The sequence below is a fragment of the Portunus trituberculatus genome, chromosome 6 (assembly GCF_017591435.1).
Source record: "Portunus trituberculatus isolate SZX2019 chromosome 6, ASM1759143v1, whole genome shotgun sequence".
Classification (NCBI taxonomy): Eukaryota; Metazoa; Arthropoda; class Malacostraca; order Decapoda; family Portunidae; genus Portunus; species Portunus trituberculatus.
This window is the reverse complement of record NC_059260.1, coordinates 1146389-1171388: the sequence shown is the minus strand read 5'-3', so window position 1 is coordinate 1171388 and position 25000 is coordinate 1146389. Positions and strand designations below refer to the sequence as shown.

General features: G+C 45.0%; 2 protein-coding genes across 6 annotated transcripts in view; one reads left to right on the top strand and one right to left on the bottom strand.

Annotated features, from left to right (window-relative positions):
* Window positions 1-20299, bottom strand: part of LOC123517529 (C-1-tetrahydrofolate synthase, cytoplasmic-like) — a 20878-nt gene extending 579 nt beyond the window's left edge. Inside the window, exons 1-22 of one of the 4 annotated variants that reach the window (XM_045277677.1) lie at window positions 20173-20299; window positions 14811-14861; window positions 14302-14386; window positions 13370-13483; window positions 12898-13034; window positions 12541-12636; window positions 12200-12341; window positions 11648-11759; window positions 10912-11137; window positions 10292-10465; window positions 10022-10158; window positions 9477-9691; window positions 8964-9081; window positions 8137-8354; window positions 7473-7628; window positions 6663-6866; window positions 5418-5521; window positions 4813-4971; window positions 4290-4416; window positions 3907-4059; window positions 2685-2809; window positions 1-512 (exon numbers count right to left, since the gene is read on the bottom strand). The exon at window positions 1-512 is cut by the window's left edge and continues 579 nt beyond it. In XM_045277677.1, the coding sequence (XP_045133612.1) occupies window positions 2693-2809; window positions 3907-4059; window positions 4290-4416; window positions 4813-4971; window positions 5418-5521; window positions 6663-6866; window positions 7473-7628; window positions 8137-8354; window positions 8964-9081; window positions 9477-9691; window positions 10022-10158; window positions 10292-10465; window positions 10912-11137; window positions 11648-11759; window positions 12200-12341; window positions 12541-12636; window positions 12898-13034; window positions 13370-13483; window positions 14302-14386; window positions 14811-14860 (2844 nt within the window). In that variant the 5' untranslated portion in view covers window position 14861; window positions 20173-20299 and the 3' untranslated portion in view covers window positions 1-512; window positions 2685-2692. Of the gene's footprint in view, window positions 513-2684; window positions 3171-3217; window positions 4060-4289; window positions 4417-4812; window positions 4972-5417; window positions 5522-6662; window positions 6867-7472; window positions 7629-8136; window positions 8355-8963; window positions 9082-9476; window positions 9692-10021; window positions 10159-10291; window positions 10466-10911; window positions 11138-11647; window positions 11760-12199; window positions 12342-12540; window positions 12637-12897; window positions 13035-13369; window positions 13484-14301; window positions 14387-14810; window positions 14862-17716; window positions 17962-20172 lie in introns of those variants that run through there. The other 3 variants (XM_045277685.1, XM_045277695.1, XR_006678490.1) reach the window with 3 other exon arrangements.
* Window positions 20300-20742: 443 nt separating this feature from the next.
* The window catches only part of LOC123517518 (glutamic acid-rich protein-like), an 8359-nt gene continuing 4101 nt past the window's right edge, over window positions 20743-25000 (top strand). For both annotated transcript variants that reach the window (XM_045277663.1, XM_045277655.1), the window contains exons 1-3: window positions 20743-20957; window positions 22660-24097; window positions 24999-25000. The exon at window positions 24999-25000 is cut by the window's right edge and continues 67 nt beyond it. In XM_045277663.1, coding sequence (XP_045133598.1) covers window positions 23847-24097; window positions 24999-25000 — 253 coding nt within the window. In that variant the 5' untranslated portion in view covers window positions 20743-20957; window positions 22660-23846. The remainder of the gene's footprint in view (window positions 20958-22659; window positions 24098-24998) is intronic.

Here is a 25000-nt window from a genome sequence, read left to right as displayed (position 1 = left end):
TTCCATCCTCACCACACCTCACCACATACACCATCACTACACTCCCTTTCCTTCCTACACCACACCTCAACACACTCATCACCACTCAAATTCCTTCCTAAACCACACTATTTCACTCACACCACACCTCACCACTCTCTCTACACCACACTACACCACATATTCACCACTCAAATTCCTTCCAACATCCCTGTCACCCCTCACCACACTTCACCACACTCAAATTTCTCCACCACCACACTCCACTGCTCCCTACACCACTCCAGTCACTCGCTCACCACTCGCTCACCACACACTCACCACACACAACAGAAAATGGCAACAACAACAATTTTTAACCATTAACTAAGAAAACAAGAAAGAAAACGGGAGAAAACATGCTTGAAGACTTAACTGGTCCTTCTCTCCCCCTTTCCCCCCCCTTAGAAAAGCCCTTTAACCTCCATTGTCTCCAGGTCAAGGTCGATGTCGTAGATGCAAGGTCGGGTTGGCAAGCCAGGCATTGTGGTCATCTGGGGCAAAGAAAACGGGAGGTTAGTATCATTTTCTATTAATTTTTTTCAAGATTATTTATTTATTTATTTTATTTTTTTTTTTTTTTGTTGGGATTAGAAGATGTGCAGTTAAGGTTTTGTTATTTTCTCTCTCTCTCTCTCTCTCTGTCATTATTCAATTTTTTTTTTCACAAGCACAGAATAAGAAAAAAATATGAAAGAGAGAGAGAGAGAGAGAGAGAGAGAGAGAGAGAGAGAGAGAGAGAGAGAGAGAGAGAGAGAGAGTCAGGGGTGCAAGGAGAGCTGAGTCAGGGGTGAGAGGAGAGCTGAGTCAGGGATGAGAGGGAGAGCTGAGTCAGGTGTGAGAGGGAGAGCTGAGTCAGGGGTGAGAGGGAGAGCTGAGTCAGGGATGAGAGGGAGAGCTGAGTCAGGTGTGAGAGGGAGAGCTGAGTCAGGGATGAGAGGGAGAGCTAAGTCAGGGGTGAGAGGGAGAGCTGAGTCAGGGGTGAGAGGGAGAGCTGAGTCAGGGGTGAGAGGGAGAGCTGAGTCAGGGGTGAGAGGGAGAGATGAGTCAGGGGTGCAAGGGAGAGCTGAGTCAGGGGTGAGAGGGAGAGCTGAGTCAGGGGTGAGAGGGAGAGCTGAGTCAGGTGTGAGAACTTAACACAGAACATGGGGACTGGAAAAATAATAATAATAATAATAATAAATAAATAAATAAATAAATATAGAAAAAAAAATAAAACAGGAAAATAAAATAAAAACGAGATATGACACTAGAAAGAAAAAAAAAAGAAACCACAATAAATAAATAAATAAATAAATAAATGACTGAATCTATAAGAGAGGCCATTAAAGGTGCTGAAAACAAAAGGCTTGTCATTAAATAGTGTTGTGAAAAGGTTAATGGTGTAACACTATTAATATTTCAATGTGTACAGGAAGCAAAGGTGACAGTGTGTGTGTGTGTGTGTGTGTGTGTGTGTGTGTGTGTGTGTATTTGCTTACCTATACACAAACACAGACCTAAAAAACAACAACAAACCTCATTACCCTCACTACTACTACTACTACCACCACCACCACTACTACCACCACTACTACTACTACTACTACTATCACAACTCAAGCACATGCACAGGCAACAGGGAGAACACACCTTACCTTCAGTGTATGTGCGTGTGTGCATGCATTCATGCAAACACACACACACACACATGCACACACACACGCACACACAGGATAACACGGCAGGTTTATTAAAAAGGTACAAAATAAAACGAAACACAAATTTTACTTACGTTTTTTTTTTTGTGTGTTTTTCTAATCATAGTTTCTCTCATTATTTTATCCTTTTTTCCTTCTTTTCCTTCTTGCCCCATGTCTTAATCCTTTCCTGCATCCTTTAATTCCCTTCCTGACACCTTAAACACATTCTAATATCTTCAATGCCTTTCACTGTATCCACACACCACTTCTAACTTCAAAAACTATCTATAACTTTCACCTCTCCCTTCCTTCCTTCCTTGTACACACACACACACACACACACACACACACACACACACACCTCCCCCCTCCCCTCCCTGTCTGCCAATCATACAGTGTCTATATACAGTGTCTTGTGTACAGCGACAGCAGCAGAAGCAGTGGTGGTGGTGGTGGTGGTGGTGGTGGTGGTGGTGGTGGTGGTGGTGGTGGTGTAGGCAGTGAGGCAACAGTGCAAGGCAGGTGAGAGTGATGCAAGCCTTACCTAACACACACACACACACACACACACAAACAGTCGTCTTCATCTTCCACCTTCCACATCCATAAAGTATTTTTCCTCCACCTTCCACACAACAATTTTTTCCTCTTCCACCTTCAACATATACAAAATTTTCCTCTTCCACACACATTGACAAACTTCTTCCACCTTTCAGACTCCCAAAATCTTCTTCCACCTCTTCCACCATCCACACACACTAAAAATCTCCTTCCACCTTCCACACACTGAATTTTTTCCTCTTCCACCTCTCCACCTACCACACCACACCACACTGTACCACACACCACATCCTTTTAGCTCCTTCCACCACCACACCACACCAGTACCACCCCAGCACACTACCACACCACACCACACCAACAGAGACCCATTCACCTCCTAGCACCACCACACCAGCACCACACCACCACAACACCACCTACCTCAACCATTACTTCACCAGCCGCCTGAGCCAGTGAAGGGTCCGCCGGGGCACACCATTGGGGCGGGGCGGGGCGGCCTGCTGGGGTCGGGGCGGGGATGGCTGGTCTCCCTCGCCACACTCCTTCTACAGGTTGGCCGTAATAGTAGTAGGGTGTGGGGGGATGGGGGTGTTGCGGGGGTGTTTACTAAGGGGGGGGTTACGGGTTGCTTACTTATCAAAACATGCTTTATTTATGTTACTGAGTGTTTGTTTGTTCTTATGTTAGTTGTCACCAATACCACACGCACACACTAATAATACCATTCCTTAATACCACTACCATCTACACCACTACACTGCTACACCAGCCTGTCACCAATACACACTTCTTAATACCACTACTACCAACCACACTACACCACCTACCACAGTATTTAACCTTATACCACTACACCTTTCTCTACCACACTTCCTAACCTTCCCCTACCACACCACCACATTCTTCCTCATTCTTTCTACTTTTCCACTTATATTTTTCTCTATTTCCTCCACCACACACTACCACTACTACTACTACTACTACTTATTGCTACCACAATGCATCAGCCTGTCTCCACCACCACACTACCACCACAATCTTTCCCTACCACTATTAGCTATTCTTCTATTATTTTTTTCTATTTTTCTTTCTTTCTATCATTATCTATCTTGCCTGGTTCCCATTTTCTATTTTTCTATTCTTTGTAGCAGGAAAAGGAAGAGAGATGATGAATGAGAGGAAATAAAAATAGGAAGAGAATGAGAAAGAGAATAAAAATGGAGAAACTAATAAAATACATGCCATTCTGTAAATTTTGAGAGAAAAGTAAGAGAGAGAGAGAGAGAGAAAGGGAAGAATGAAAAGATGGATGAGAAAGTGAAAGAAAATGAAAAAGATGAGAAATAAATAAGACAAGCCACTCTCGACAAAATCAAACAAAATGCACTCCACCACACTCCACTATGCACAAACTCCACTCCACTTCATCTTCCACCACTCCACTACAAGCATAGCACAAAATATTCTCTATAAAATACACACAATGCAATCCACTACACTACACTATGCACAAAAACCAAACTCCACTTACAAATCCACTTCTGACTCCACTCATCCACTTTTCCACCTCTCCATTTCTCCACTCCACTTTCCATCACCTCTCTACTCCTCCACTTCTCCACTTCTCCACCTCTCCACTTACTGTATCAGCCAGGGGGTAGAGGAAGCCTGCCCCGATGGAAGCCCTGACGTCCTGTATGGGTATTTTGAAGCCAGTTGGGGCGCCCTTCCTCTTGGGGTCGGCCGTCAGAGAGAGGTGAGTCTTGGCCATGCAGATCGGAAGGTTGTTGAAGCCCTGGGGGGATGGAGTGGGGTTAGGTAGGGTAGGGTAAGGAAGGGTAGGGTAGGAAGATTTAAATTAGGTTAGATTCCTCCTCTATTCTTCCTCCACTCATCCATCAATCCTTCCATCACCCTTCCACCTCCTCCATTTTTCCTCCACTCCACCAACCCTTCCATCACCCCTCCACCCTCCCTCCACCTCCTCCATTCTTCCACTAACCCTTCCATCACCCCTCCACGGACCTGCTTCTTGTATCGGTCGATCTGCTCCTGTGCCTTGGGGTGGATGTCCACGTCATCCGCCCCATAGATCCGCTGGGCAATGGTGCGAATCTTCTCCTCCACCGGCTTGTCCAGCTCGTACAGGAAGCTGTGTGGAGTGGGTGGATCAGTGGATGAATGAATGAATGAATGAATAGAAAATCAAGCAAAAAATGTGTAAATAAATAAATAAATGAAATGTAAATTAAGAAATCTGAATGTAAATAAGCAAACAAGTAAACAAACAAAACAAAACAAAAGCTGTAAAGTGGTTAAAATCCTTCACCCTTCACCCCATCACCCCTTCCCATTCATCCCATCACCCTTTACTCCTTCCCCTTCCCCTTCCCCCATCACCCCTTCCTTCCATTGCATCCCTTCATCCCTTCACCCCAACCTCACATCACCTACTCTAACTGCATCCTCCCCATTCCCATCACCTATAGCCTCCCCATCACCCCATCACCATCATCCCCATTTCCCACCACCCATCACCCACACTTACCTGAAGTTAGAGGGCTGTGAGGCGGCCCTGAAGACAGCCTGGGCCAGCTCCACCGCTCCCGCCCCCCCCTTGGCCCAGTGGTTGCAGATTATCGCGTCGAAGGCCCCCGCCCCCCTCGCCAACCGCTGCACCAGGGCCAACTCAGCAGGGGTGTCTGTGCTGTGGGGGGGAGGGAGGGGAGGTGAAGTATAGCAGTGGAGGGTGTGAAGAGGAAGGAAAGGTGGGGAGGAGGAGGAGGAGGAAAGATAGTTGGGGTGAGGAGGAGGAAGGGGAGGGGAGGTGAGGAGGAGAAGGAAAATAGTGAGGGGGAGGAGGAGGAGGAGGAGGAGGAGGAGGAGGAGGAGGAGGAGGAGGAGGAGGAGGAGGAGGAGGAGGAGGAGGAGGAGGAAGAGGAGGAGGAGGAGGAGGAGGAAAAAGAGAAAGGAGGAGAGGAAAAAGAAAGAGAAGGACAATAGGGAAGAAGGAAAAATAAACTAAGGAATAAAAAAAAAAAAAAAAAAAAAAAAAAAACAGACAGAGAGAGAGAGAGAGAGAGAGAGAGAGAGAGAGAGAGAGAGAGAGAGAGAGAGAGAGAGAGAGAGAGAGAGAGAGGAGGGGGTACTCACGCAAATGCATTAATGGCAACAACAACAGGAACTCCAAAGGCAAGCCCGTTTTCTATTTGCTTCTTCAGGTTGCTAAATCCGACCTCAACCAGCTCAAGGTTCTCCTGTTGTGAGAGAGAGAGAGAGAGAGAGAGAGAGAGAGAGAGAGAGAGAGAGAGAGAGAGAGAGAGAGAGAGAGAGAGAGAGAGAGAGAGAGAGAGAGAGAAAGAAGAGAAGGATAAGAAAATAAATAAATAAACAAATCTGCAAAGCTTTAAGTAGAAAAATATCAAATTAATACAAAATGAAAAAAAATTTGACAAACTCTTAAAGAAAAAAATGTCCTTAAAAAAATAAATAGTCAAATTCTCGACCCATAAAAAAAAAAATAATAAAAATAAAATAAATAAAACTTTCACAAACTCAAAACAACAATAACAAAAATACAAACAAAACAAAACAAATACAAAACACACCACTCAACACCCACACACTCCCCCAAACACACCCAAAACACCCACACACTCCCATAAACACACCCAAAACACCCACACACTCCCCCAAACACACCCAAAACGCCCACACTCCCCCAAACACACCCAAAACACCCACACACTCCCACAAACACACCCAAAACACCCACACACTCCCACAAACACACCCAAAACACCCACACACTCCCACAAACACACCCAAACACACCCAAAACACCCAAACACCCACACACTCCCCCAAACACACCCAAAACACTCACACACACACCCAAACACACCCAAAACACCCACACACACACACCCAAACACACACTTAAACACCCACACACTCCCCAAACACACCCAAAACACACACACTCCCAAACACACCCAAAACACACACACACTCCCCCAAACACACCCAAAACACCCACACACACCTCACCCACACACTCCCTCAAACACACCCAAACTGCCCACACTCCCCCAAACACACCCAAAACACCCACATACTCCCACAAACACACCCAAAACACCCACACTCTCCCACAAACACCCAAAACACCCACACACTCCCACAAACACCCAAAACACCCAAACACCCACACACACCAAACACCCAAACACACCTAAAACACCACACACACTCCCCCAAACACACCCAAAACACTCCACACACACCACACACACACACTCCCCCAAACACACCTTAAACACCCACACACTCCCCCAAACACACCCAAACACACAAACACTCCCCCAAACACACACTAACCCAACATCCTACACTCACATTGGTGTACTCCGGGGGAAGTGGCACTCCGGGGGTGACAGTTGGCCCCCCGCCGTGCATCTTGAGTGCCCTGACAGTGGCCACGAGGGTCACGGCACTTGGCACCAGCCCAGAGTAACGGCACTTAATGTTGAAAAATTTTTCTAGGCCTATGTCGGCACCAAAGCCAGCCTCTGTCACCACCATGCCCTCCTCACCAACCAGCTGCAAGGAGAGGGGTGAAGGGTGATGGGAGGGGTGATAGAAGTGATGGGAGTGGTTGGAAAGGTGTCAGGTGGGTGTTAGTGGTGATGGGGTGATGGAATGGGTGTCAGGGGTGATGGGGTGATGGGAAGGGGTGTTAGTGGTGATAGGATGTGATATGAAGGGTTTAGGAGCACTGAGGGTTGATTGGGAGAAGTGTCAGGGGTGATAGGAATGATGGGATAGGTGTCTGGGGTGATGGGGGTGATTGGAAGGGGTGTCAGGGGTGATGGGGTGATAGGGAGGGTGAAGGGACAAGCTGTAGGAGTGCAAGAAAGGGGTGAGGATTGTATATAATTTTAAAACTAAGATATTTGTTCTCTCTCTCTCTCTCTCTCTCTCTCTCTCTCTCTCTCTCTCTCTCTCATATCTTCTTTCCTTCTTCCTCCCCTTTTCTCTTTCTTCTTACACATATCTTCTTCCCTCTCTCTCTCTCTCACTTTTCTATATAGCTAGAAACACCACACATTTTTAACACTTTTCATCTCCTTACACACCTCTCTCTCTTTCTCTTTCTCCCCCCTCTCTTTCTCTCCCCCCCTCTGCCCCCCAGCCCCCCGAACATACCTTAAGAGCAATGCGATCTGCCAGGATGGAGGAGTTCCCGTGGGCAATGTTAGCGAAGGGCCCAGCGTGAACAAATACCGGGGTTCCCTCCAGGGTTTGCATCAGGTTGGGGTTGATCGCGTCCTTCATCAACACCGCTAGGGCCCCGCTGGCTCCCTGGGGTGACGGGAAGGGGTGTTAAGTGATGGAGGGGTGATGGGGAGGGGTGTAAGTGATGGTGGGGGTGATGGGAAGGGGTATAAGTGATGAGGGGGTTGATCAGGAGGAGTGTGAATGATGGGAAGGGGTTTAAGTGATGGAGTGGTGACAGGAAGGGATGTGAGAGATGGAGAGGGTGATGGGGAGGAGTGTGGGTGATGGGAAGGGGTGTTAAGTGATGGTCGGGTGACAGGGAGGGGTGTAAGTGATGGTGGGGTGATGGGAAGGGGTGTAAATGATGAGGGGGATTGATGGGAAGGAGTGACAGAGTTGGAAAGGGGTGTGAGTGATGGAGAGGGTGATGGGGAGGAGTGTGAGTGATGGGAAGGGGTATAAGTGATGGAGGGATGATGGGAAGGGGTGTGAGTGATCATGGGGTGATGGGAAGGGGTGTTAAGTGGTGGGGAGGGATAACAAAACCAGTGCTACCAACCAAACAGTGGCAATAATAATAAATCAGTGTTACCAGATCATCAGCAGTGACGGGGTTGCCAGCAGTGTCGGCGGCCACCACGATGCGGCCCAGTCTGTCCCTCATGTCGGCCAGGGAGGTGGTGAGGGCGAGGATGGCCATGATCTCGCTGGCCACAGTAATGTCAAACTGGCACTCCCTGGTCCGGCCCTTCTCTGTGGCACTCTGGCCCACTGTTATCTTGCGCAGGAATCGGTCATTGGTGTCGATCACTGCAGTGGTGGTGGTGGTAGTAGTGGTAGTGGTGGTGGTGGTAGTAGTGAAGATTAGAAGACAGAAGGAAAAAGAGGAGGAGGAGGAGGAGGAGGAGGAGGAGGAGGAGGAGGAGGAGGAGGAGGAGGAGGAGGAGGAGGAGGAAACAGGAGGTAAAGAAAAGGAGAATGAGAAGGAAAATGAGAGAAGAAAATGAAGGAGAAAGAGAAGGAGAAGAGATGGAAAACAACAACAACACAAACAAGTAAAATATACATAAGCATCAAACTCCAAAAAACAATAAAAAACAATAAATAAATAAATAAAATAAAAATAAATAAATAAATAAATAAATACCACCACCACCACCATGACCTTTGATCCTGCAACCTTTTTGACCTTTGACCTGCAAGCTATGACCTTTCCTCTACCCCATGACCTGTGACCTTTGACCCTTCCTTTTCCCTATGACCTTTCCACTCCCCTTTGACCCATGACCTTTTCTCTCTCCTCTATGACCTACAACCCATGACCTTTCCTAACCTCTATGACCTTTGACCTTTCTCTCTCTTCCCTATGACCTCTTGACCTTTGACCTTTGACCTATGACCTTTTGACCTTTGACCTACCCCGCTGCCAGGTGATGGTGTCCGGGTCAATGTTGAGGCGCACAAACTTGGTGACCTCCTCTGGGGTCAGCTTGTCCGGGTCAGTCTCCACAATGCCCAGTTTCTTGAGTCGGGTCAGCTGGGGGGCAGGAAAGGAGGTGGGGTGAGACATACAGATAGACGGACATGGGGAGGGAAGGAGGAATGGAGGGGAGGAGGGAGAAGGGGAAGGGGAGAGGGAGAGGAATAGAAAAATAATCATATATACTTCAAAATAGAGAGAAATAAATAAATAAATATAAATAAAGGGGTCAGATTAAATTAGGTAAGGTTAGGTTAGGTAAGGTAAGGTAAGACAAGGCTAGGTTAGGTAAGACAACGATAAATTAGACAAGGCAAGGCTAGGGTTAGATTAGACAACAACAAAAAGCAAGCAAGATAGACTCGGAAAGATAAAAGTTAGGTTAGGCAAGGTTAGACGAGACCAGACCAGGCTCGGCAACACTCAGCAACACTGGACAATGCTCAACACACCTGGATGGGGGAGAACTGGCGCTGGCCCTTTAGTTTTGGCACCAGTCTGTTGTAGAGTGCCGCGTCGGTCTGTGTGGCCTCGTGGAACATCCGTGCGTCAATCTGCGCCGCCAGGAGGTTGTTGGCGGCCGTGATGGCGTGGATGTCGCCCGTCAGGTGAAGGTTAAACTCCTCCATGGGGATCACCTGGGAGTACCCCCCGCCCGCTGCCCCTCCTGCCAGTAACAAGGGGGGGAGGATAGTAATAGTGGTAGTAGTAGTAATAATTGTGATAATAATAGTGATTCTGGTTTAGTTTACATTTTCTCTCTCTCTCTCTCTCTTTTATGTAGTGGTAAATATAACAGTATCACCTGTGAGTAACCCCCCCACACACCTGCCCCCATCCCCCCCCCCCACACACACACACACACCTCACCCAAACCATTACCACACCCTCTTAAACACCAATCACACACAACCACACCCCCACCCCTTTCCCCAACCACCTGTAGCCACCCCTGCCCCCATTCCCCACCCATCCCAACCCCTGCCTCCCCTCTCACCCTTAATTCCAAAGGTGGGGCCCTGAGAAGGCTGACGGACGCAGGCAAACACATTCTTCTTGAGGTGGGCACCAATAGCCTGAGCCAAGCCAATGGTGGTGGTGCTCTTGCCCTCCCCCAGTGGTGTAGGGGTGATGCTGTGGGAGGAGGAGGAGGAGGAGGAAGAGGAAGAGGAGGAGGTTAAATGTTAGGTACATCGATAATCTTTTTCTTAATTCCTAATAGATTAACAGCACACACACACACACACACACACACACACACACTCACCCGGCCACGACCACATATTTCCCGTTCCTCCGTGACCTGAGGCGATCCAGAATGGAGAGTTTGACCTTGGCCTTCTTGTTGCCATAGAGGTCAATCTCCGAGTCCAGAATGCCAATCTCCGCTGCCAGCTCCGCGATGTCCTTGGGGGTCTGTGCCTGGGCTATCTCTATGTCACTGTTGGGGAGAGAGAGAGAGAGAGAGAGAGAGAGAGAGAGAGAGAGAGAGAGAGAGAGAGAGAGAGAGAGAGAGAGAGAGAGAGAGAGAGAGAGAGATGGAAAAGAAGAAAAAGGAAGAGAAGGAGGAGTGAGAGAAATAGCCAGAGAAGAAGGAGATGAAGAAGAAGGAGAGGGGAGATAAAGAGGAAGAAGAAGGAAAAAGAGTGAAAGAGAGTGAGAAGAAGGAGAGAGAAAGGAAGGAGTGAGAGAAAAGGAAGAGGAAGGAGAAAGAAGAGACATAATAGAAGAAGAGGAAGGAGAAAGAGGGAGAGATGAAGAGGAAGACGAAAGAGGAAGAGAGAGATAATAAATAGAAGAATAAATTAATGAGTAAGGAAATAAAAAACAAAATATTCAAAACCAACACACACACACACACACACACACACACACACACACACACACCTTGGCACTTTCTCTAAGGGGTGGAGCGGGAGGTACGAGAGGGGCCAGAGTGCCACGGACCGCTGTGCCACCGCCTTCTGTGCCGCGATGACAGTGTTGTTCATCAGCATGGCCACCGTCATGGGCCCCACCCCCCCCGGCACTGGGGTGATGACCGACGCCAGTTTGGAGGCCGCCCCATACTCCACGTCACCCACCAGACGCGACCCGGACTTCTTGCTGGGGTCTGGGGTTCAGGGGGTGAGGGGGAGTCAGGGGGGTGAGGGGGTATGTCAGGTTAGGTTAGGTTATTTATTTTTATATTTTGTTTTTTATTATTTTTTTTTTGCTTTTTATTATTCATTTTTTTCTTTCTCTTCTTTTATTTTGCTTTTTTTTATTATTTATTTAATTTCTTGTATTTATTGACTTTATAAACACACTCTTATCATCTCATAACACACTCTAAACCCCACAAACACACTCTACACCCCACAAACACACTCTAAACCCCACAAACACACTCTAAACCCCACAAGCACACTCTAAACCCCAACAAACACACTCTAAACCCCAACAAACACTCTAAACCCCACAAACACACTCTAAACCCCAACAAACACTCTAAATCCCACAAACACACTCTAAACCCCACAAACACACTCTAAACCCCAACAAACACACTCTTAAACCCCAACAAACACTCTAAACCCCACACACACTCTTATAATCTTTAAACACACTCTAATCAACTCACCAGGAATGGAGTTGATGCCACAGTCGATCACCACGGCACCAGGCTTCACCCAGGAACCCTTCACAAATTCAGGGCTGCCAATCCCCACCACCAGGATGTCCGCACTCCTCGCCTGGTGCCGGGAGAGAGGTGTGTGTCAGGAAGGGAGAGGGAGAGAGAGAGAGAGAGAGAGAGAGAGAGAGAGAGAGAGAGAGAGAGAGAGAGAGAGAGAGAGAGAGAGAGAGAGAGAGAGAGAGAGTCATAATTGCAATAATAATAATAATAACACACTCAAACTCTCTACCCTTCACTCCACACTCTTCCACCTCCTCCACATAATTTCACACTCCTCCACCTTCTCTATATAAACACTCAGACCCTCCTCCTCCTCCACCTGCTTCACCTCTTCCACATTCCTCCACCTTCTCTATATAGACACTTCGACCCTCCTCCTCCTCCTCCTCCACAACCACCTCCTCCTCTCCTCCTCCACTTGCTCCACCTCTTCCACACTCCTCTATATAAACACTCAGACACTCCTCCTCCTCCTCCTCCTCCACCTGCTCCACCTACAGTCTCGGCCAGGTCAGCAGTGCGGGAGTGGCAGGTGGTGACGGTGGCATGGTTCCACTTGAGCAGCTCCGCCATTGGTGTACCCACAATCTTGCTCCGCCCAATCACCACTGCCTTGGCTCCACTTATCTTGGCGCCGGACCTGTGGGTGGTGGATTGGGTGGTTTAAGTGGGTTTTTGGTGGATTTTTGGTGGATCAAGCGAAATATTAGTTGATTTTTGTAATTTTTGGTGGATTAAGCAGAATAATATTGATTTTAGTGGATTAAGTGGATTCTTGTGGATTATTGGTGGAATAAGTGGATTTTTTGTGGATTTTAGTGGTTGACTCTCTCCCTTACCTTCTAATGAGCTCCATGCAGCCATTGGGAGTGCATGGGAGGAAACCCACATCAAGCATACCATGGGAGAGTCGGCCGGCGCTGGTGGTGGTCAGTCTGTGGGAGAGAGAGAGAGAGAGAGAGGGAGTGAGAGGCAGTGAGGATGATGATGATGAAGAGGAGGAGGAAGAGGAGGAGGAGAAAAAGAAGAAAGAAGAGGAAGAAAGAAAGAAGATGACTCACCCATTGACATTCTTATCAGCAAAACAGTATCGAAAAAAAAAAATAAATAAATAAAACAAAATATAAATAAAATAAATAAATAAATAAAAAGAAGAAGAAGGAAGAGGAAGAAGGAAAGAAAGATGACTGACTGACCCATCGACATCCTTATCCGCAGAGACAGTATCCAGCACCAGGTCGGAGTCAATCTTCTCGTCACAGTCCAGGGGCATCTGTACGATCATGCCGTGAACTGTGGGGTCCGCGTTCAGCTTCTTGATCTCCTGCACCAGCTGTCACGGGAGGCAAGGGGGCAGTTAGGACACTCGGACACACAAATAAATAGTTAAGATATGGTTAGGACACTCAGACACACAAAATAGAGATGGTTAGGACACTTGGACACATAAATAAAAAAGGGGGTGTTTTGTAGAAGCGATGTCAATAAATCTAGTTTCCCTCATAGTTGTGAAAAATTGGAATACACTTGATGAGTTTGTAATGGCTGGCTGGCACTGAGGAGAAATTTGATGAAAGATATAGAGACAGAATACCATGAAATTACACCCCTCCTGTAAACCACAACTAGGTAAATACACACACACACACACACACACACACGCGTCACCTGGGTCTGCGTGATGGTGCGGGGGAACTTGATGTGCTGTGCCTTGATGCCGATCTCCTCCGCGGCCTTCACCTTCATGCGGATATAGACGTTACTGTCCTCCCGCCCCCCGACCTGCAGTGCCAGCAGTTAGGGAGGGTTAGACGGCCTGCTGTAAGACTTCACCCAATGCTAACACCTTCCTATACTAACTCAAACTAATACTCTAACTATTACTATGATCTTTCTGCACTCAAACTATCACCAACTCTTCCTATAATGACTTTTAACCTCCTCAGTACCTTGACACATTATCATATTCATTCTGGTGACTATTTGGTGATTTTATACAGCTTCAGAAACTTAAAATTGTGAAGACTGTGGCCATTTATCTTCTGACCTCCCTAGACCCTTGTAAATGTCAATAAAATGGTCTAATGGTACACAAATCTCAAGGTTTATATAGTGAAGACTGTGGCTATTAATCTTCTGACCTCCATAGACCCTTGTAAATGTCAATAAAATGGTCTAATGGTACACAAATCTCAAGGTTTATATAGTGAAGACTGTGGCCATTAATCTTGTGATCTCCATAGACCCTTGCTAATGTCAATAAAATGGTCTAATAGTGCAAAACTCTCAGGGTAAAAATGTGTCCCAGTACTGAAGGGGTTAAGCTAATAGTATCAAGATCTCAATTCTCACTCCTAAATGAAGAATAAATGAATAACAATGAAGATACACCAACATTTCTGCATCTGTGTGGTTCATTTACATTTAGTTTATCATATTTTGTCTCTTCCTTCATTCCTTATTCCTTTGTGATAGAAAAAAAATAGATAAATAAACAATAAATCTCTCATCTTTTCTCCGATAAAAAAAATAAATAAACAAATCCAGAAATAAAGGTTAATAAGAGTGACACTGACCACCACCACCACCACCACCACCACCTGAACAATGGCCAATCCAGGAACAAAGTCAGGATTCTCGGCCTTGAGCTGGGCCACCTTCTCCTTGAGGCCATTGCGCACATCCCTGCAACACACACACACACACACACACACAGGCGATAAAAATATATATAGTCACAGAGTTGAAAATAGACAAACAGGTCAGGTACATGAGCTTCATTGATACTAACATAAGAAAACTAACAAAAAAATTATCAACACTTTTCCAAAAATTTCCGATGGTGAAAAAAGGTGAAAGGTGAAGGGTGAAGGGTGAAGAGTTAAGGGTGAAGAGTTAAGGGTGAAGGGTTAAGGATGAAGGGTTAATGATGAAGGGTTAAGGATGAAGGGTTAAGGGTTAATGGTGAAGGATTAATGGTGAAGGGTTAAGGGTGAAGGGTGAAGGGTTAATGGTGAAGGGTTAAGGGTGAAGGGTGAAGGGTGGTGAATGGCCAAGGATTATGGATGAACGGTCAAGGATTTAGTGAAGGGTGAAGGGGGCCACTCACCCGGCCACCTCCTTCCCTGACAGCACCCTGGCAGTGGTGGCGTCCCCCATTCTGAAAGTACAGGAACTTGTCTTTACACACACACACAGATAGATAGATAGATAGATAGATAGATGGATGGATAGATAGATTTATTGAGCACAGCATCTGATATATACATTCAGAATACAATAGAAAATCCACCTGGAGGATAATACTTTCAATTATACACTGATTTTACTCAAGTCCACCAGCATTGCCGAAGAATAAACACACACACACACACACAAAAAAAAAATAAAAAAAAATAAATAAATATATAAAAAAACTTCCCTTTTCCTCTCCTCTCTCTCTCCCGTCAGAGATAAATAAATCTTCTATACTATTTCTTTTTATACATTTTTTCTTTTTTATATATATAGTGAGACATAGAGAGTAGGAGCCATTTAGCATTTTCTTCCCTCAGGCCCATACCAGGTGGCAGCCTCCCTGATGTTACCTGGCGACAGACAATTAGTGAACCAAATGACTTCTCTTATCTCACCTGTGTACTGCCCCTTATCACCTGCTCACCTGTGTACTGCTTCTAACTGGTTCCTGCACCCCCCTGAGTCCCCCCACGCACACCCTTCACTCCCATCAGCACCCTCTCACCCTCACCACCCTGGGAATGTACTGCCACTCCTCACAGATACAAAGATAAGAGGAATGTTATCTCGGAGTTATGTTTGCTGGTGTCTCTTGTGGCGTTTCTTATTCCCAAAGCTCTACAGGTGACAGACAGACAGACAGACAGACAGACAGACAGACACATAGATACAAGAAATGTCATGTATTTATGTTCTCCCAGTGTCTTTTCTTATTCTCAAAGCTTTATGGGTGAGACAGACAGACAGACAGACACACACAGATTACAGACAGACAGGTAGACAAACAGACAAACAGAAAGACAGATGGACACACAGTCAGTCAGGCAAACAGACAGACAGATGGACACACGACAGACAGACAGACAAATAAAAAGACACACAGACAGACAGACAGACAAACAGATGGACACACGACAGACAGACAGACAGATGGACACACGACAGACAGACAGACACAGTGCTTCTACAGTAGGGAGTTTTTATTTCTTTACCCAATTATCATCTCAGATTTCTTTAAATTGAAGATGAGACGTCCTTAGAAATTTCCTTGGACGTGAAATCTTGTCCCGTCGTCATTAGCGTGTATCTGTCAGTCTATTGTCCCGTCGTCATTAGCGTGTATCTGTCAGTCTATCTATTTATATATGAAAAGATAGATATTCATTAACCCCTTCACTACTGGGACGAGTTTTCATATTTTTCTGCTTACTATCTGCCAGTTTATACACCTTTAAAACCTTATGTTTCTATATCCACGCAGCTTCTTCCTTCAGTGTGCAGACTGTTGCTGTGAACTGACATGCACACGCGCACGCATACATACACACACACACCGCCACCCACTCACCAACCCCCCACCTTCGGGCCGGGAGGTGGGTGTGGGCCTGTGTCCAGCCAGGTAGCTCCCTCCCCTCCTCATAACGAAAGACGAGGCAACACACACACACACACACACACACACACACACACACACACACACACACAAAGCCACCCACTCATCAACCCCCCAACCTCGGGCCGGGTGTTGGGTGTGGGCCTGGGTCCAGCCAGGAGGCCCCCTCCCTTCATCATAACGAAAGCCGTAGCAACACACACACACACACACACACACACACACACACACACACACACACACACACCACCCACCGCCCCACCCTCGGGCCGGGAGATGGGTGTGGGTCTGGGACCACCAGGTGGGCCCCCTTGATGACGTCACATATATACGTAACGCAATTCATTTTGAAAATGAGGATTCCCAAAAAGGCAGCTGGACACGAATGTTATAAAAATTCTGACTTGTTATCAATCAAAACTAATTCCTAAAATATAAAAATATTTCCAGGAAAAGGATTAATAAAAATATTTCAAAAATCATAATAAATAAAGTATTTGAACTTCGACTTACTTAAAAACAATTCCAAAGCCCACCAATTTCATTCAACAGGATTGATAACGTCTTTCAAAAATTATGACTATCATTTCCATATATCAAAACCTGGCAACTCGCCGTATTAGAAAAATAAATATTTAAAAAACGACGTTATTTACAATATTAACAGGACAACAAATCACTCTTACAGTCCACATCTCTAACTTATCAGGAGCCTTGCACACTTTTTCCATCATAAACTGTTCTTTGAAAACACAAACACTTCGCTACAACCTCAAATAAAAAATCACTCACAGCGGGGAGGAAAATTTTGACGTATTTTCGCCCTCTCCTTTAAGTCTCAAACACCCTCTAAATCACCGCACTTCACTCAACTCAAGCATGGAACACACGCAAAACACAACGAACTATCATTACAAACCCTTAAAAGGCACTTGTGACTCGAAATAAATGAACTGAGACAAATATCTATAATAGTGGAAGTCAACGATCTGGGACGTTTGGGCGGGAGGCGGTGATGACGTCACAGCATGGCGGGTCGTGACGTCACCTCCCGGCCCGGCCCACTTCCCCTCACTGAGCCTCCATATTACACAAATCAGGTAATTGCGGATATATTTCAACAAGGGACATGAAAGATTAGGCCTATGGCTGCACTTTGTGACCTGCCTGGCCTGTAATGAGTGAGAGGCGAGGCAGACAATGGCTGAGAGAGAGGCAGCGGGTCCGGGGATTGGTTTGTTGACGTATGGAAGGCTTGCATTATTGGGGGGTTTTCAAATATCTGCAGGTGTTAGTTCACTGACATGTTGTCCTGGAGGTTACCAACGTTACGCTATGACATGGCAACACCGTGAAATGATGAGTTACACCAATATGTTACTTACGTTAGCCAAACACTGTTTGGTGACTGGTGTCCGTGTCACCAGCATCACCCTGCGACCAACCCACACACCGCTGTCCGCTTTGTGTCTCAACGGAGTATAAATAGTGAACCTCTGATTACTGAGAGGCTACACACACACTCTTCTCTTCGTTTCTATCACTGTTATCACTATCTTCATCTCTGATTCTCTCTCCCACCGCCGGCGCCTTGTCCTGCCAGGCTGCCAAGCACAGTGGGGGCCGGTGACTGCTGACACAGTCTCACGGCTCACGTAATGGTCCGCTGCCCAGCACGGCGACCACTCCATGGGACGTGTTTGGCAATAATATTAAAATTAAGCCCCCAATTCACGCTACGTAAAATAGCTACGGTTCAAGTATGGTTCAGTAAAACTGTGCAGTTAATGTAGCGTGAGTGGGGCTTTTTTTGGTTTGCGCAGTTGGACAGAACCATAACATAACAATATCCAACGTGTTTGATATTTTCGCGGCTTGTGGCTGTACCATAACGCAGACCATAACCGTGTGTGGGTGTTTTTGCTCAGTTTTGACTAAAGGAAATCGTGAGCACGTGTTTAGCTGAAAAATATATTTGCTAATTTCGTTTATCTTTTTTTATTTTCAGGTGCATTTTCCCCAACATGGAAAATAAATTTAGCAGAGAATTCTTAAGTGAAGTAATAGAACTGTATAGAAGTTTCCCGTGTTTGTGGAAAATAAAAAGCAAAGAATATTCAAATATATTGACTTTTTTTTCTTTTTTCTTTGTAATGTAAGTGCCAGCGCTACATGTACTAAATCGTCCGATGAAAAACAATCAGAGAGAGACATCTTTCCGATTCAAAACGTTGAGAAAACTGAGCAAAAGAATGTAACGTGAGTGGCCTACCCACTCGGGCATAGGTTTGTGCAGTTGACCATACCACAACCCTACCATTGCTAAAGACTGTAGCGTGAATGGGGGGCTTTAGTTTCCCAGAATCAACACGAATACAATGCCTTTACATACGTACACATGATACACCAACAAATACATACACTCACATGTGTATGTAAGTATGCATGTATGTATGTCGGCTTCTTACTTTAATGAAGCAGTTTTTCTATATTTCAAACAAAAGTGACATCTGCCATCCTTTTCTCATGGCAGCTGTCATTGGCTACACCTGCATCTTTCTCGCCCCATCCACGCCCCACCTTCCCGTCCGTCCCTCCTCCCCTCCCCAATGCACCCCATACATCCTTCACCCGCTTCCCCCAAATAAATGAAACAGCAGCAGCCACCAAGCAGCAATTTCATAAAACGTAAATCATGTGCTTGCATATATATATATATATATATATATATATATATATATATATATATATATATATATATATATATATATATATAAGCAATAGAATATAGGAGAAAAAAATTCTCTCTCTCTCTCTCTCTCTCTCTCTTTCTCTCTCCTCCTCCTTCCCCCCGTCCTTCTATTCCTTGTCCCTATCCCTCCGCCTCCTTCTCCTCCTCCTCCCAGCCCTCCAACAAGCCCACCCCAACACCACCGCCCGGCGCCCGTCCTCTGCCCTGGTAACACGCACATCACCATTGTATACCCATTATACCTCATGACAGCTCCTCACATTCACTCCACGCACCCACACACACACCTCCCATGCACCCCCACACACACCCATGCAAAGAAAATGACGCGAGGGAATAAAATAAGTCAAAATACTTTATCAATTCCTACCCCGCATTGCTTGTCTGACCTTGAGATTAAAATTTGACGGGGTTTTTAATTTCGCGAGAGTGCGTGTGGTTTGTAAAGCGGTTAGGTCTTAATACAAGTGTTAATTTGTTGTTGTGTGTGTGTGTGTGTGTGTCGGAGGGGGGGGAGAAGGATCTGGTCACGTGATGAGGTTATGGATAATTAATGGAGATAATGAGTCGTTATGTTGGGTAGGGCTCGTGTGTGTGTGTGTGTGTTACATACTCCACCACACGCACGTCTCTGCTATTGTGTGTTGCGTGGATAAGTCACCAGTGTGCATGAGCGCTTGGCAACACTAGACAAACACTCAACACACAACTAACTATCTCACAATACACTCTTTAACTATCTAACCAGCACATAACTAAAACTAACTACACACTCTAAAGAACAAACTAGATAACATTCTAACACATTAACTAAATGATTACACACTTTTGGAGACAAACAAGGTAACACTCACTAAACACATACAACACTCGAAGGTTTACACGCAATACAACACACGCAAATTACAAAAAAAGACACGAAATAATGGGAAGACCTCAACAACACGCAACTACCATTAACAACCATTAATAATAAACTTATCAACACACACACATAACTTACAGACGAACACACTCCACATGCAACACAAGTAACACTCCACACATGCACACAACACATACACACACGACCTTCACTGTTATACACACCTTTATGTCGAAGAAGTAGTTATAAAAGTAGGCAAGCAGAACTAGCACACCCAGACCTTACTGAAGCCACCGGCAGACTGAGAGAGAGAGAGAGAGAGAGAGAGAGAGAGAGAGAGAGAGAGAGTGTGTGTGTGTGTGTGTGTGTGTTAGTGACCAATAAGTGACCTTTCTAATGTCTAAATGGTCCACACAGTTTTTGATATATCCTTGGTCCAGTCTTGGTGAAATATGAGAGGTGTCTTGAGTGAAATATAAGGTATAGTCATTATTGTTATCATGTATACTTAATGAAGACATCCGAACATTAAAACCCGAAAGAATACATAAATACGGATGAAATAAAGTGAAAATAAGACAAAAATGAAAAGAAAAATAGGTAAACAAAAGATGATACCAAGAAAATCTGGAAAATAAAGTAAAAAGAAAAAGAAAAAAAATAAATTTATACAAACCAAAAAAAAAAAAAAAAAAAAACATAAAATAGCATAAAAAGAATCAAGAAATAATAAAAATAATAAATAAAAAGATAGAAAGAATAGAAAAAGAGAAATAAAAGAAAAATGAAATAATAATGCAAGGAATCGGACACGGGAAGATAGAAGGAGTAAGACAGCATGGAGGTGGAACTACAACAACCCTTCATATTTTCCTTAATTTCCCTCCTTATTTAGAGTGCCACGCCTCGCCCATGACCTGAGTGAGTGCCAGAGTGCCTAGTGCCTCCCCTCACCAAATATTAACATCCCAGGAGACGTAATAGAGGAGAAATCACCAAAAATATACAGGTTAGTGGTATGGTGACTTGGGTTGTGGTAGTTTAATTGGTGAATTTAGGTGGTTTTGTGGTTACCTGTGTCTTGATGAGGTGTCAGGTGTGTGTGGTGGTGACTAGGCAGGTGTGTGGTGAGGGAAGTGGTGTTACAGGTGTGTGGTGTATGGTGTTGACTTGTGGTTACTTGTGATGGTGACTTAGGTGGTTACTTGTGGGTTACCTGCTGCTTGGTGCGGTGTCAGGTGTGTGTGGTGGTGAGTGTGCAGGTGTGTGGTGAGGGAAAGGGGTGTTGCAGGTGTGTGGTGGTGAGCTGTGTAGAGAAATGTGCTGGCAGATGTTTTATTATTTATTTATTTATTTATTATTATTATTTTTGTTTGTGTGTGTATGCGTCCACGTGTTGTTGTTGTTGTTGTTATGTTTTTGTTTTTATCATCGTGTTTCTTTTGTATTTCACCGCAAGTCACCCGCTAGTTCTTCTTTGGTATTTTGATATTCTATATTTGATTTATTTAATAATAATGATAATAATAATAATAATAATTAATAACTACATTTATCCTACAGAGAGAGAGAGAGAGAGAGAGAGAGAGAGAATAGAACTCATTATCTTATTTCATCTTATTTCCACATTTATCTTAGAGAGAGAGAGAGAGAGAGAGAGAGCAAATACTAACACTCATTCTCTTACTCCTCCTTATTTCCTGTGTGTGTGTGTGTGTGTGTGTGTGTGTGTGGCAGGATGCCAGAGCCACTCACAGTACACAGTGCCAGTGGGTGCCAATCCTTTGTTGTGGCAGTGTCAGGGAAGCTGGCAGTGTTAGTAATGCTGACCTGTGGTGCCTTGTGCTGTCTTTGTGCCCCTTGGAGTGACCTGATGGGGGGGAGGGGCAGGCTGGGTTGTGTGAGTCAGTGGTTAGGCTGGAAAATTAGGCCTATCTTAAATGAAGTTGTAGGAAGATGGAGATACAGAATCAGGCAGGGAGTGTGAGGTGTTTACTGGGAGGTTAGTGCTTCGGTTAGAGTGCCACAGTGCCACAGCGGGGAGTTGAGTTCACCTGGCTTGCGTTCTGGAGAGCATCAGGTGTGGGGGATATCAGAACTAACACCAGTCGACTTTAATTTTAACTTTAAAAAAATAAATAAAATGAGTTAATGATGGTGTTAGGTTGGACGTGCATGTGTACAAACCAAAATTTGCTTTATAATATTTCACAATACCCATTCCCTAACCTAACACCCTTTAACCTAACCTATCCTATCCTATCCTAAGTGAACCTAACTCAATTGTACCTAACCTAACCTAACCTAACTTAACCTATCCTAACCTAACCTATCCCAGCCTATCCTAACCCAACCCAGTGTCAGATGTGTTGGATATTGAAACATAAACCATCCAGCTTTTACCTTCATCCTCTTCAGTACCATGACATCTTTTTCACATTTATTCTGCATTCTATTGAGTGATTTTACACAACTCCACATGCTTAGGTTGGAGATTGAAATAGCGAAGACTGTGGCCATTAATATTCGTCCAGTCATACACAAAACTCATGGTAAAAAAATGCGTTCCAGTACTGAAGGGGTTGGCTTGAAATTAAAGCATAAATGAGAGAGTTACTGTACAAACCAACATTCGCTTTACAATATATCGAAACATTCACTGCCAAACGTAACCTAACCTAACCTAACTTAGTTCACTGTCTATTTTTCAGATGCCTGGCGAGGGAGACAAACAGAGGTGGACGGAGACACCAAAACACAACGACAACTCCAAGAACAACAACAACAACAAGGACAGGCCAGCGACGAGCACCAGGAAGTGAGAAAAAAAGGGAAAAACAAGACTCGCATTGCCTAAACACAAACAAACGCACAAGACAAGCACACAAGCGGCCGACATCAGCAATGGAGCTCGGAATTGTGTCGATAAGGATTTTTGATCGCATTTAGACATTTGAGAACGCTTTAGGAAGATGATGATGGATTTTGAGAGTGGCGTAGAGGAGTGGAAGAAGAAAAAACGGCTCCAGTACTCATAAATCTATAAATACGTGTGTGTGAGTGAAAAAAAGCAAGAAAAAGGTCGGAAAAACACAACAAACGCAATAATAACCAGAAAAAAAGAAAAAAAAACAAGGTGAACAATAATGAAAGACTAATTAAGGTGTGAGGTGAGCATCAGGTGGCCTCGTTAGTGCCAGGTGACTATGGTGAGGTGGCTGGACAGGTGAGGGGAGTGAGGGGCAGGTGAGGGGAGTGGTGTGTGATGGGGAATAAGAAGAAAGGTAAAGGTGATGCTGGCTCTGACAATACTGAAGAGGAGGAAGCTGTGACAGAGAAGTGACCGTTTGTACATGTGTGTGTCTGTAGAGTGACGGCTGCTAACACACACACACACACACACACACACACACACACACACACACACACACACACACACACACACACACAGGGAGATATATAGACACATTAACAAACATCTCAATTTTTCCATAAACCTCACAAAAAACAAACACAAGCAAAGACAAGACTTAAAAACAAACAAATAAACAAACACACACACCTGTAAATATAAAAAAAACACCTTAATTCTTTCATAAACCCCCCAAAAAAACACAAGCAAAAATAATAAAAAAAAAAAAACACGAAAAATCAAGTAGATCATCTCGAAAACCACAATACACCACCACCACCACCACCACAACCTTACATTACCTAACCTAACCTAACTTAACCTAACCGAACCACTACCACCACCACCACCACAGCCCAACCCAAACCAACACATGCAAACCAGCCACCACCACCACTAACCTAACCTAACCCAACCCAACTCAACAATACAAAAAACACCACACCACCACACACCACCACTACCACACCCCCAACCCAAACAAAAATGGCCACGTATTGCTTAGAGGACCCAGTATCGCCAGACCTGTCCTGTCCGATCTGCTTTGAGGACTACGACATCCTCTCTAGACAGCGCGCCCCCAAGCTGCTCCTCTGCCTCCACACCTTCTGCTACGGGTGTGCGCAGCGACTGTGGCGAGCGGACGGCACCCTGGAGTGTTCACTGTGTCGCGCTGTTCATTCCGAGGTCACCCTGGCTGATCTCTTTGACAATTTGGTGATTTTGCAGCATCTTAGGTGAGCTGTGGTGATGTGGTGGTGTGGTGTTGGTGTGTGGTGTGTTTCTTTTGGGGTGTTACAAGGAAGGTTGCTGGTGATGTTAGTGGTGTAAAAATTAGATTACTGAGTTTTTTTGGTGCTGATTTGGTGATTTTGCTGCATCTTGGTGAGCTGTGGTGATGTTTGTGTGTGTGATGTTTCTTTTGGGAGTGTTACAAGGAAGCAAGGTGGTGATTTGCGGTGTTGTGGTGTAGAAAATTAGATTGGTGATTTTTTTTTTGGTGTTGATTTGGTGATTTTGCAGCATCTTGGTGAGCTTTGGTGTTGCTGGTGATGGTAGTGGTATAAAAATGTTGGAATGGTGAGTTTTTGGTGTTAAAAGGGGAAGGATGGTGGTTTGTGGTGTTGACGGTGGTGTATAAGTGTTGGTGTGTGATTGTGTGTTTGTAAATTGGTGCGTTTTGGTGTTACAAGAGAAAGTGGTGATTTTCTTTCTCCTTTTACTCTGTCTTACTCTTTATCTTTATTCATTCCTTCACTCCCTCCCCTTCTACTTCCTATTTTACTCCTCACCTCCTTCCTACATTCCTTATCTCTTTCCTTCATTCTTTCTTCCTTCACTCCTATTAATTTTCTTACTCTTACTTCCTTCTTTTATATTTCCTTCCTTCATTCCTTCTTCCTTCACTGTCTTACTCCTTTATCTCCTTCATTCATTCCTTACTCCTTATTTCCTTCCTTCATTCCTTCACCTTGCTTTCCTTTCTCTCTCCCTGTTAATTTTCTTACTCCATATCTCTGTTCCTTCCTTCATTCCTTCATCAACTTCCTTCACTCTTACTCCATATCTACCTCCTTCATTCCCTCACCTTCTCCCCTCACTCCCTCACTCCACTGACTCCCCTCTCTTTACCCTCAGGA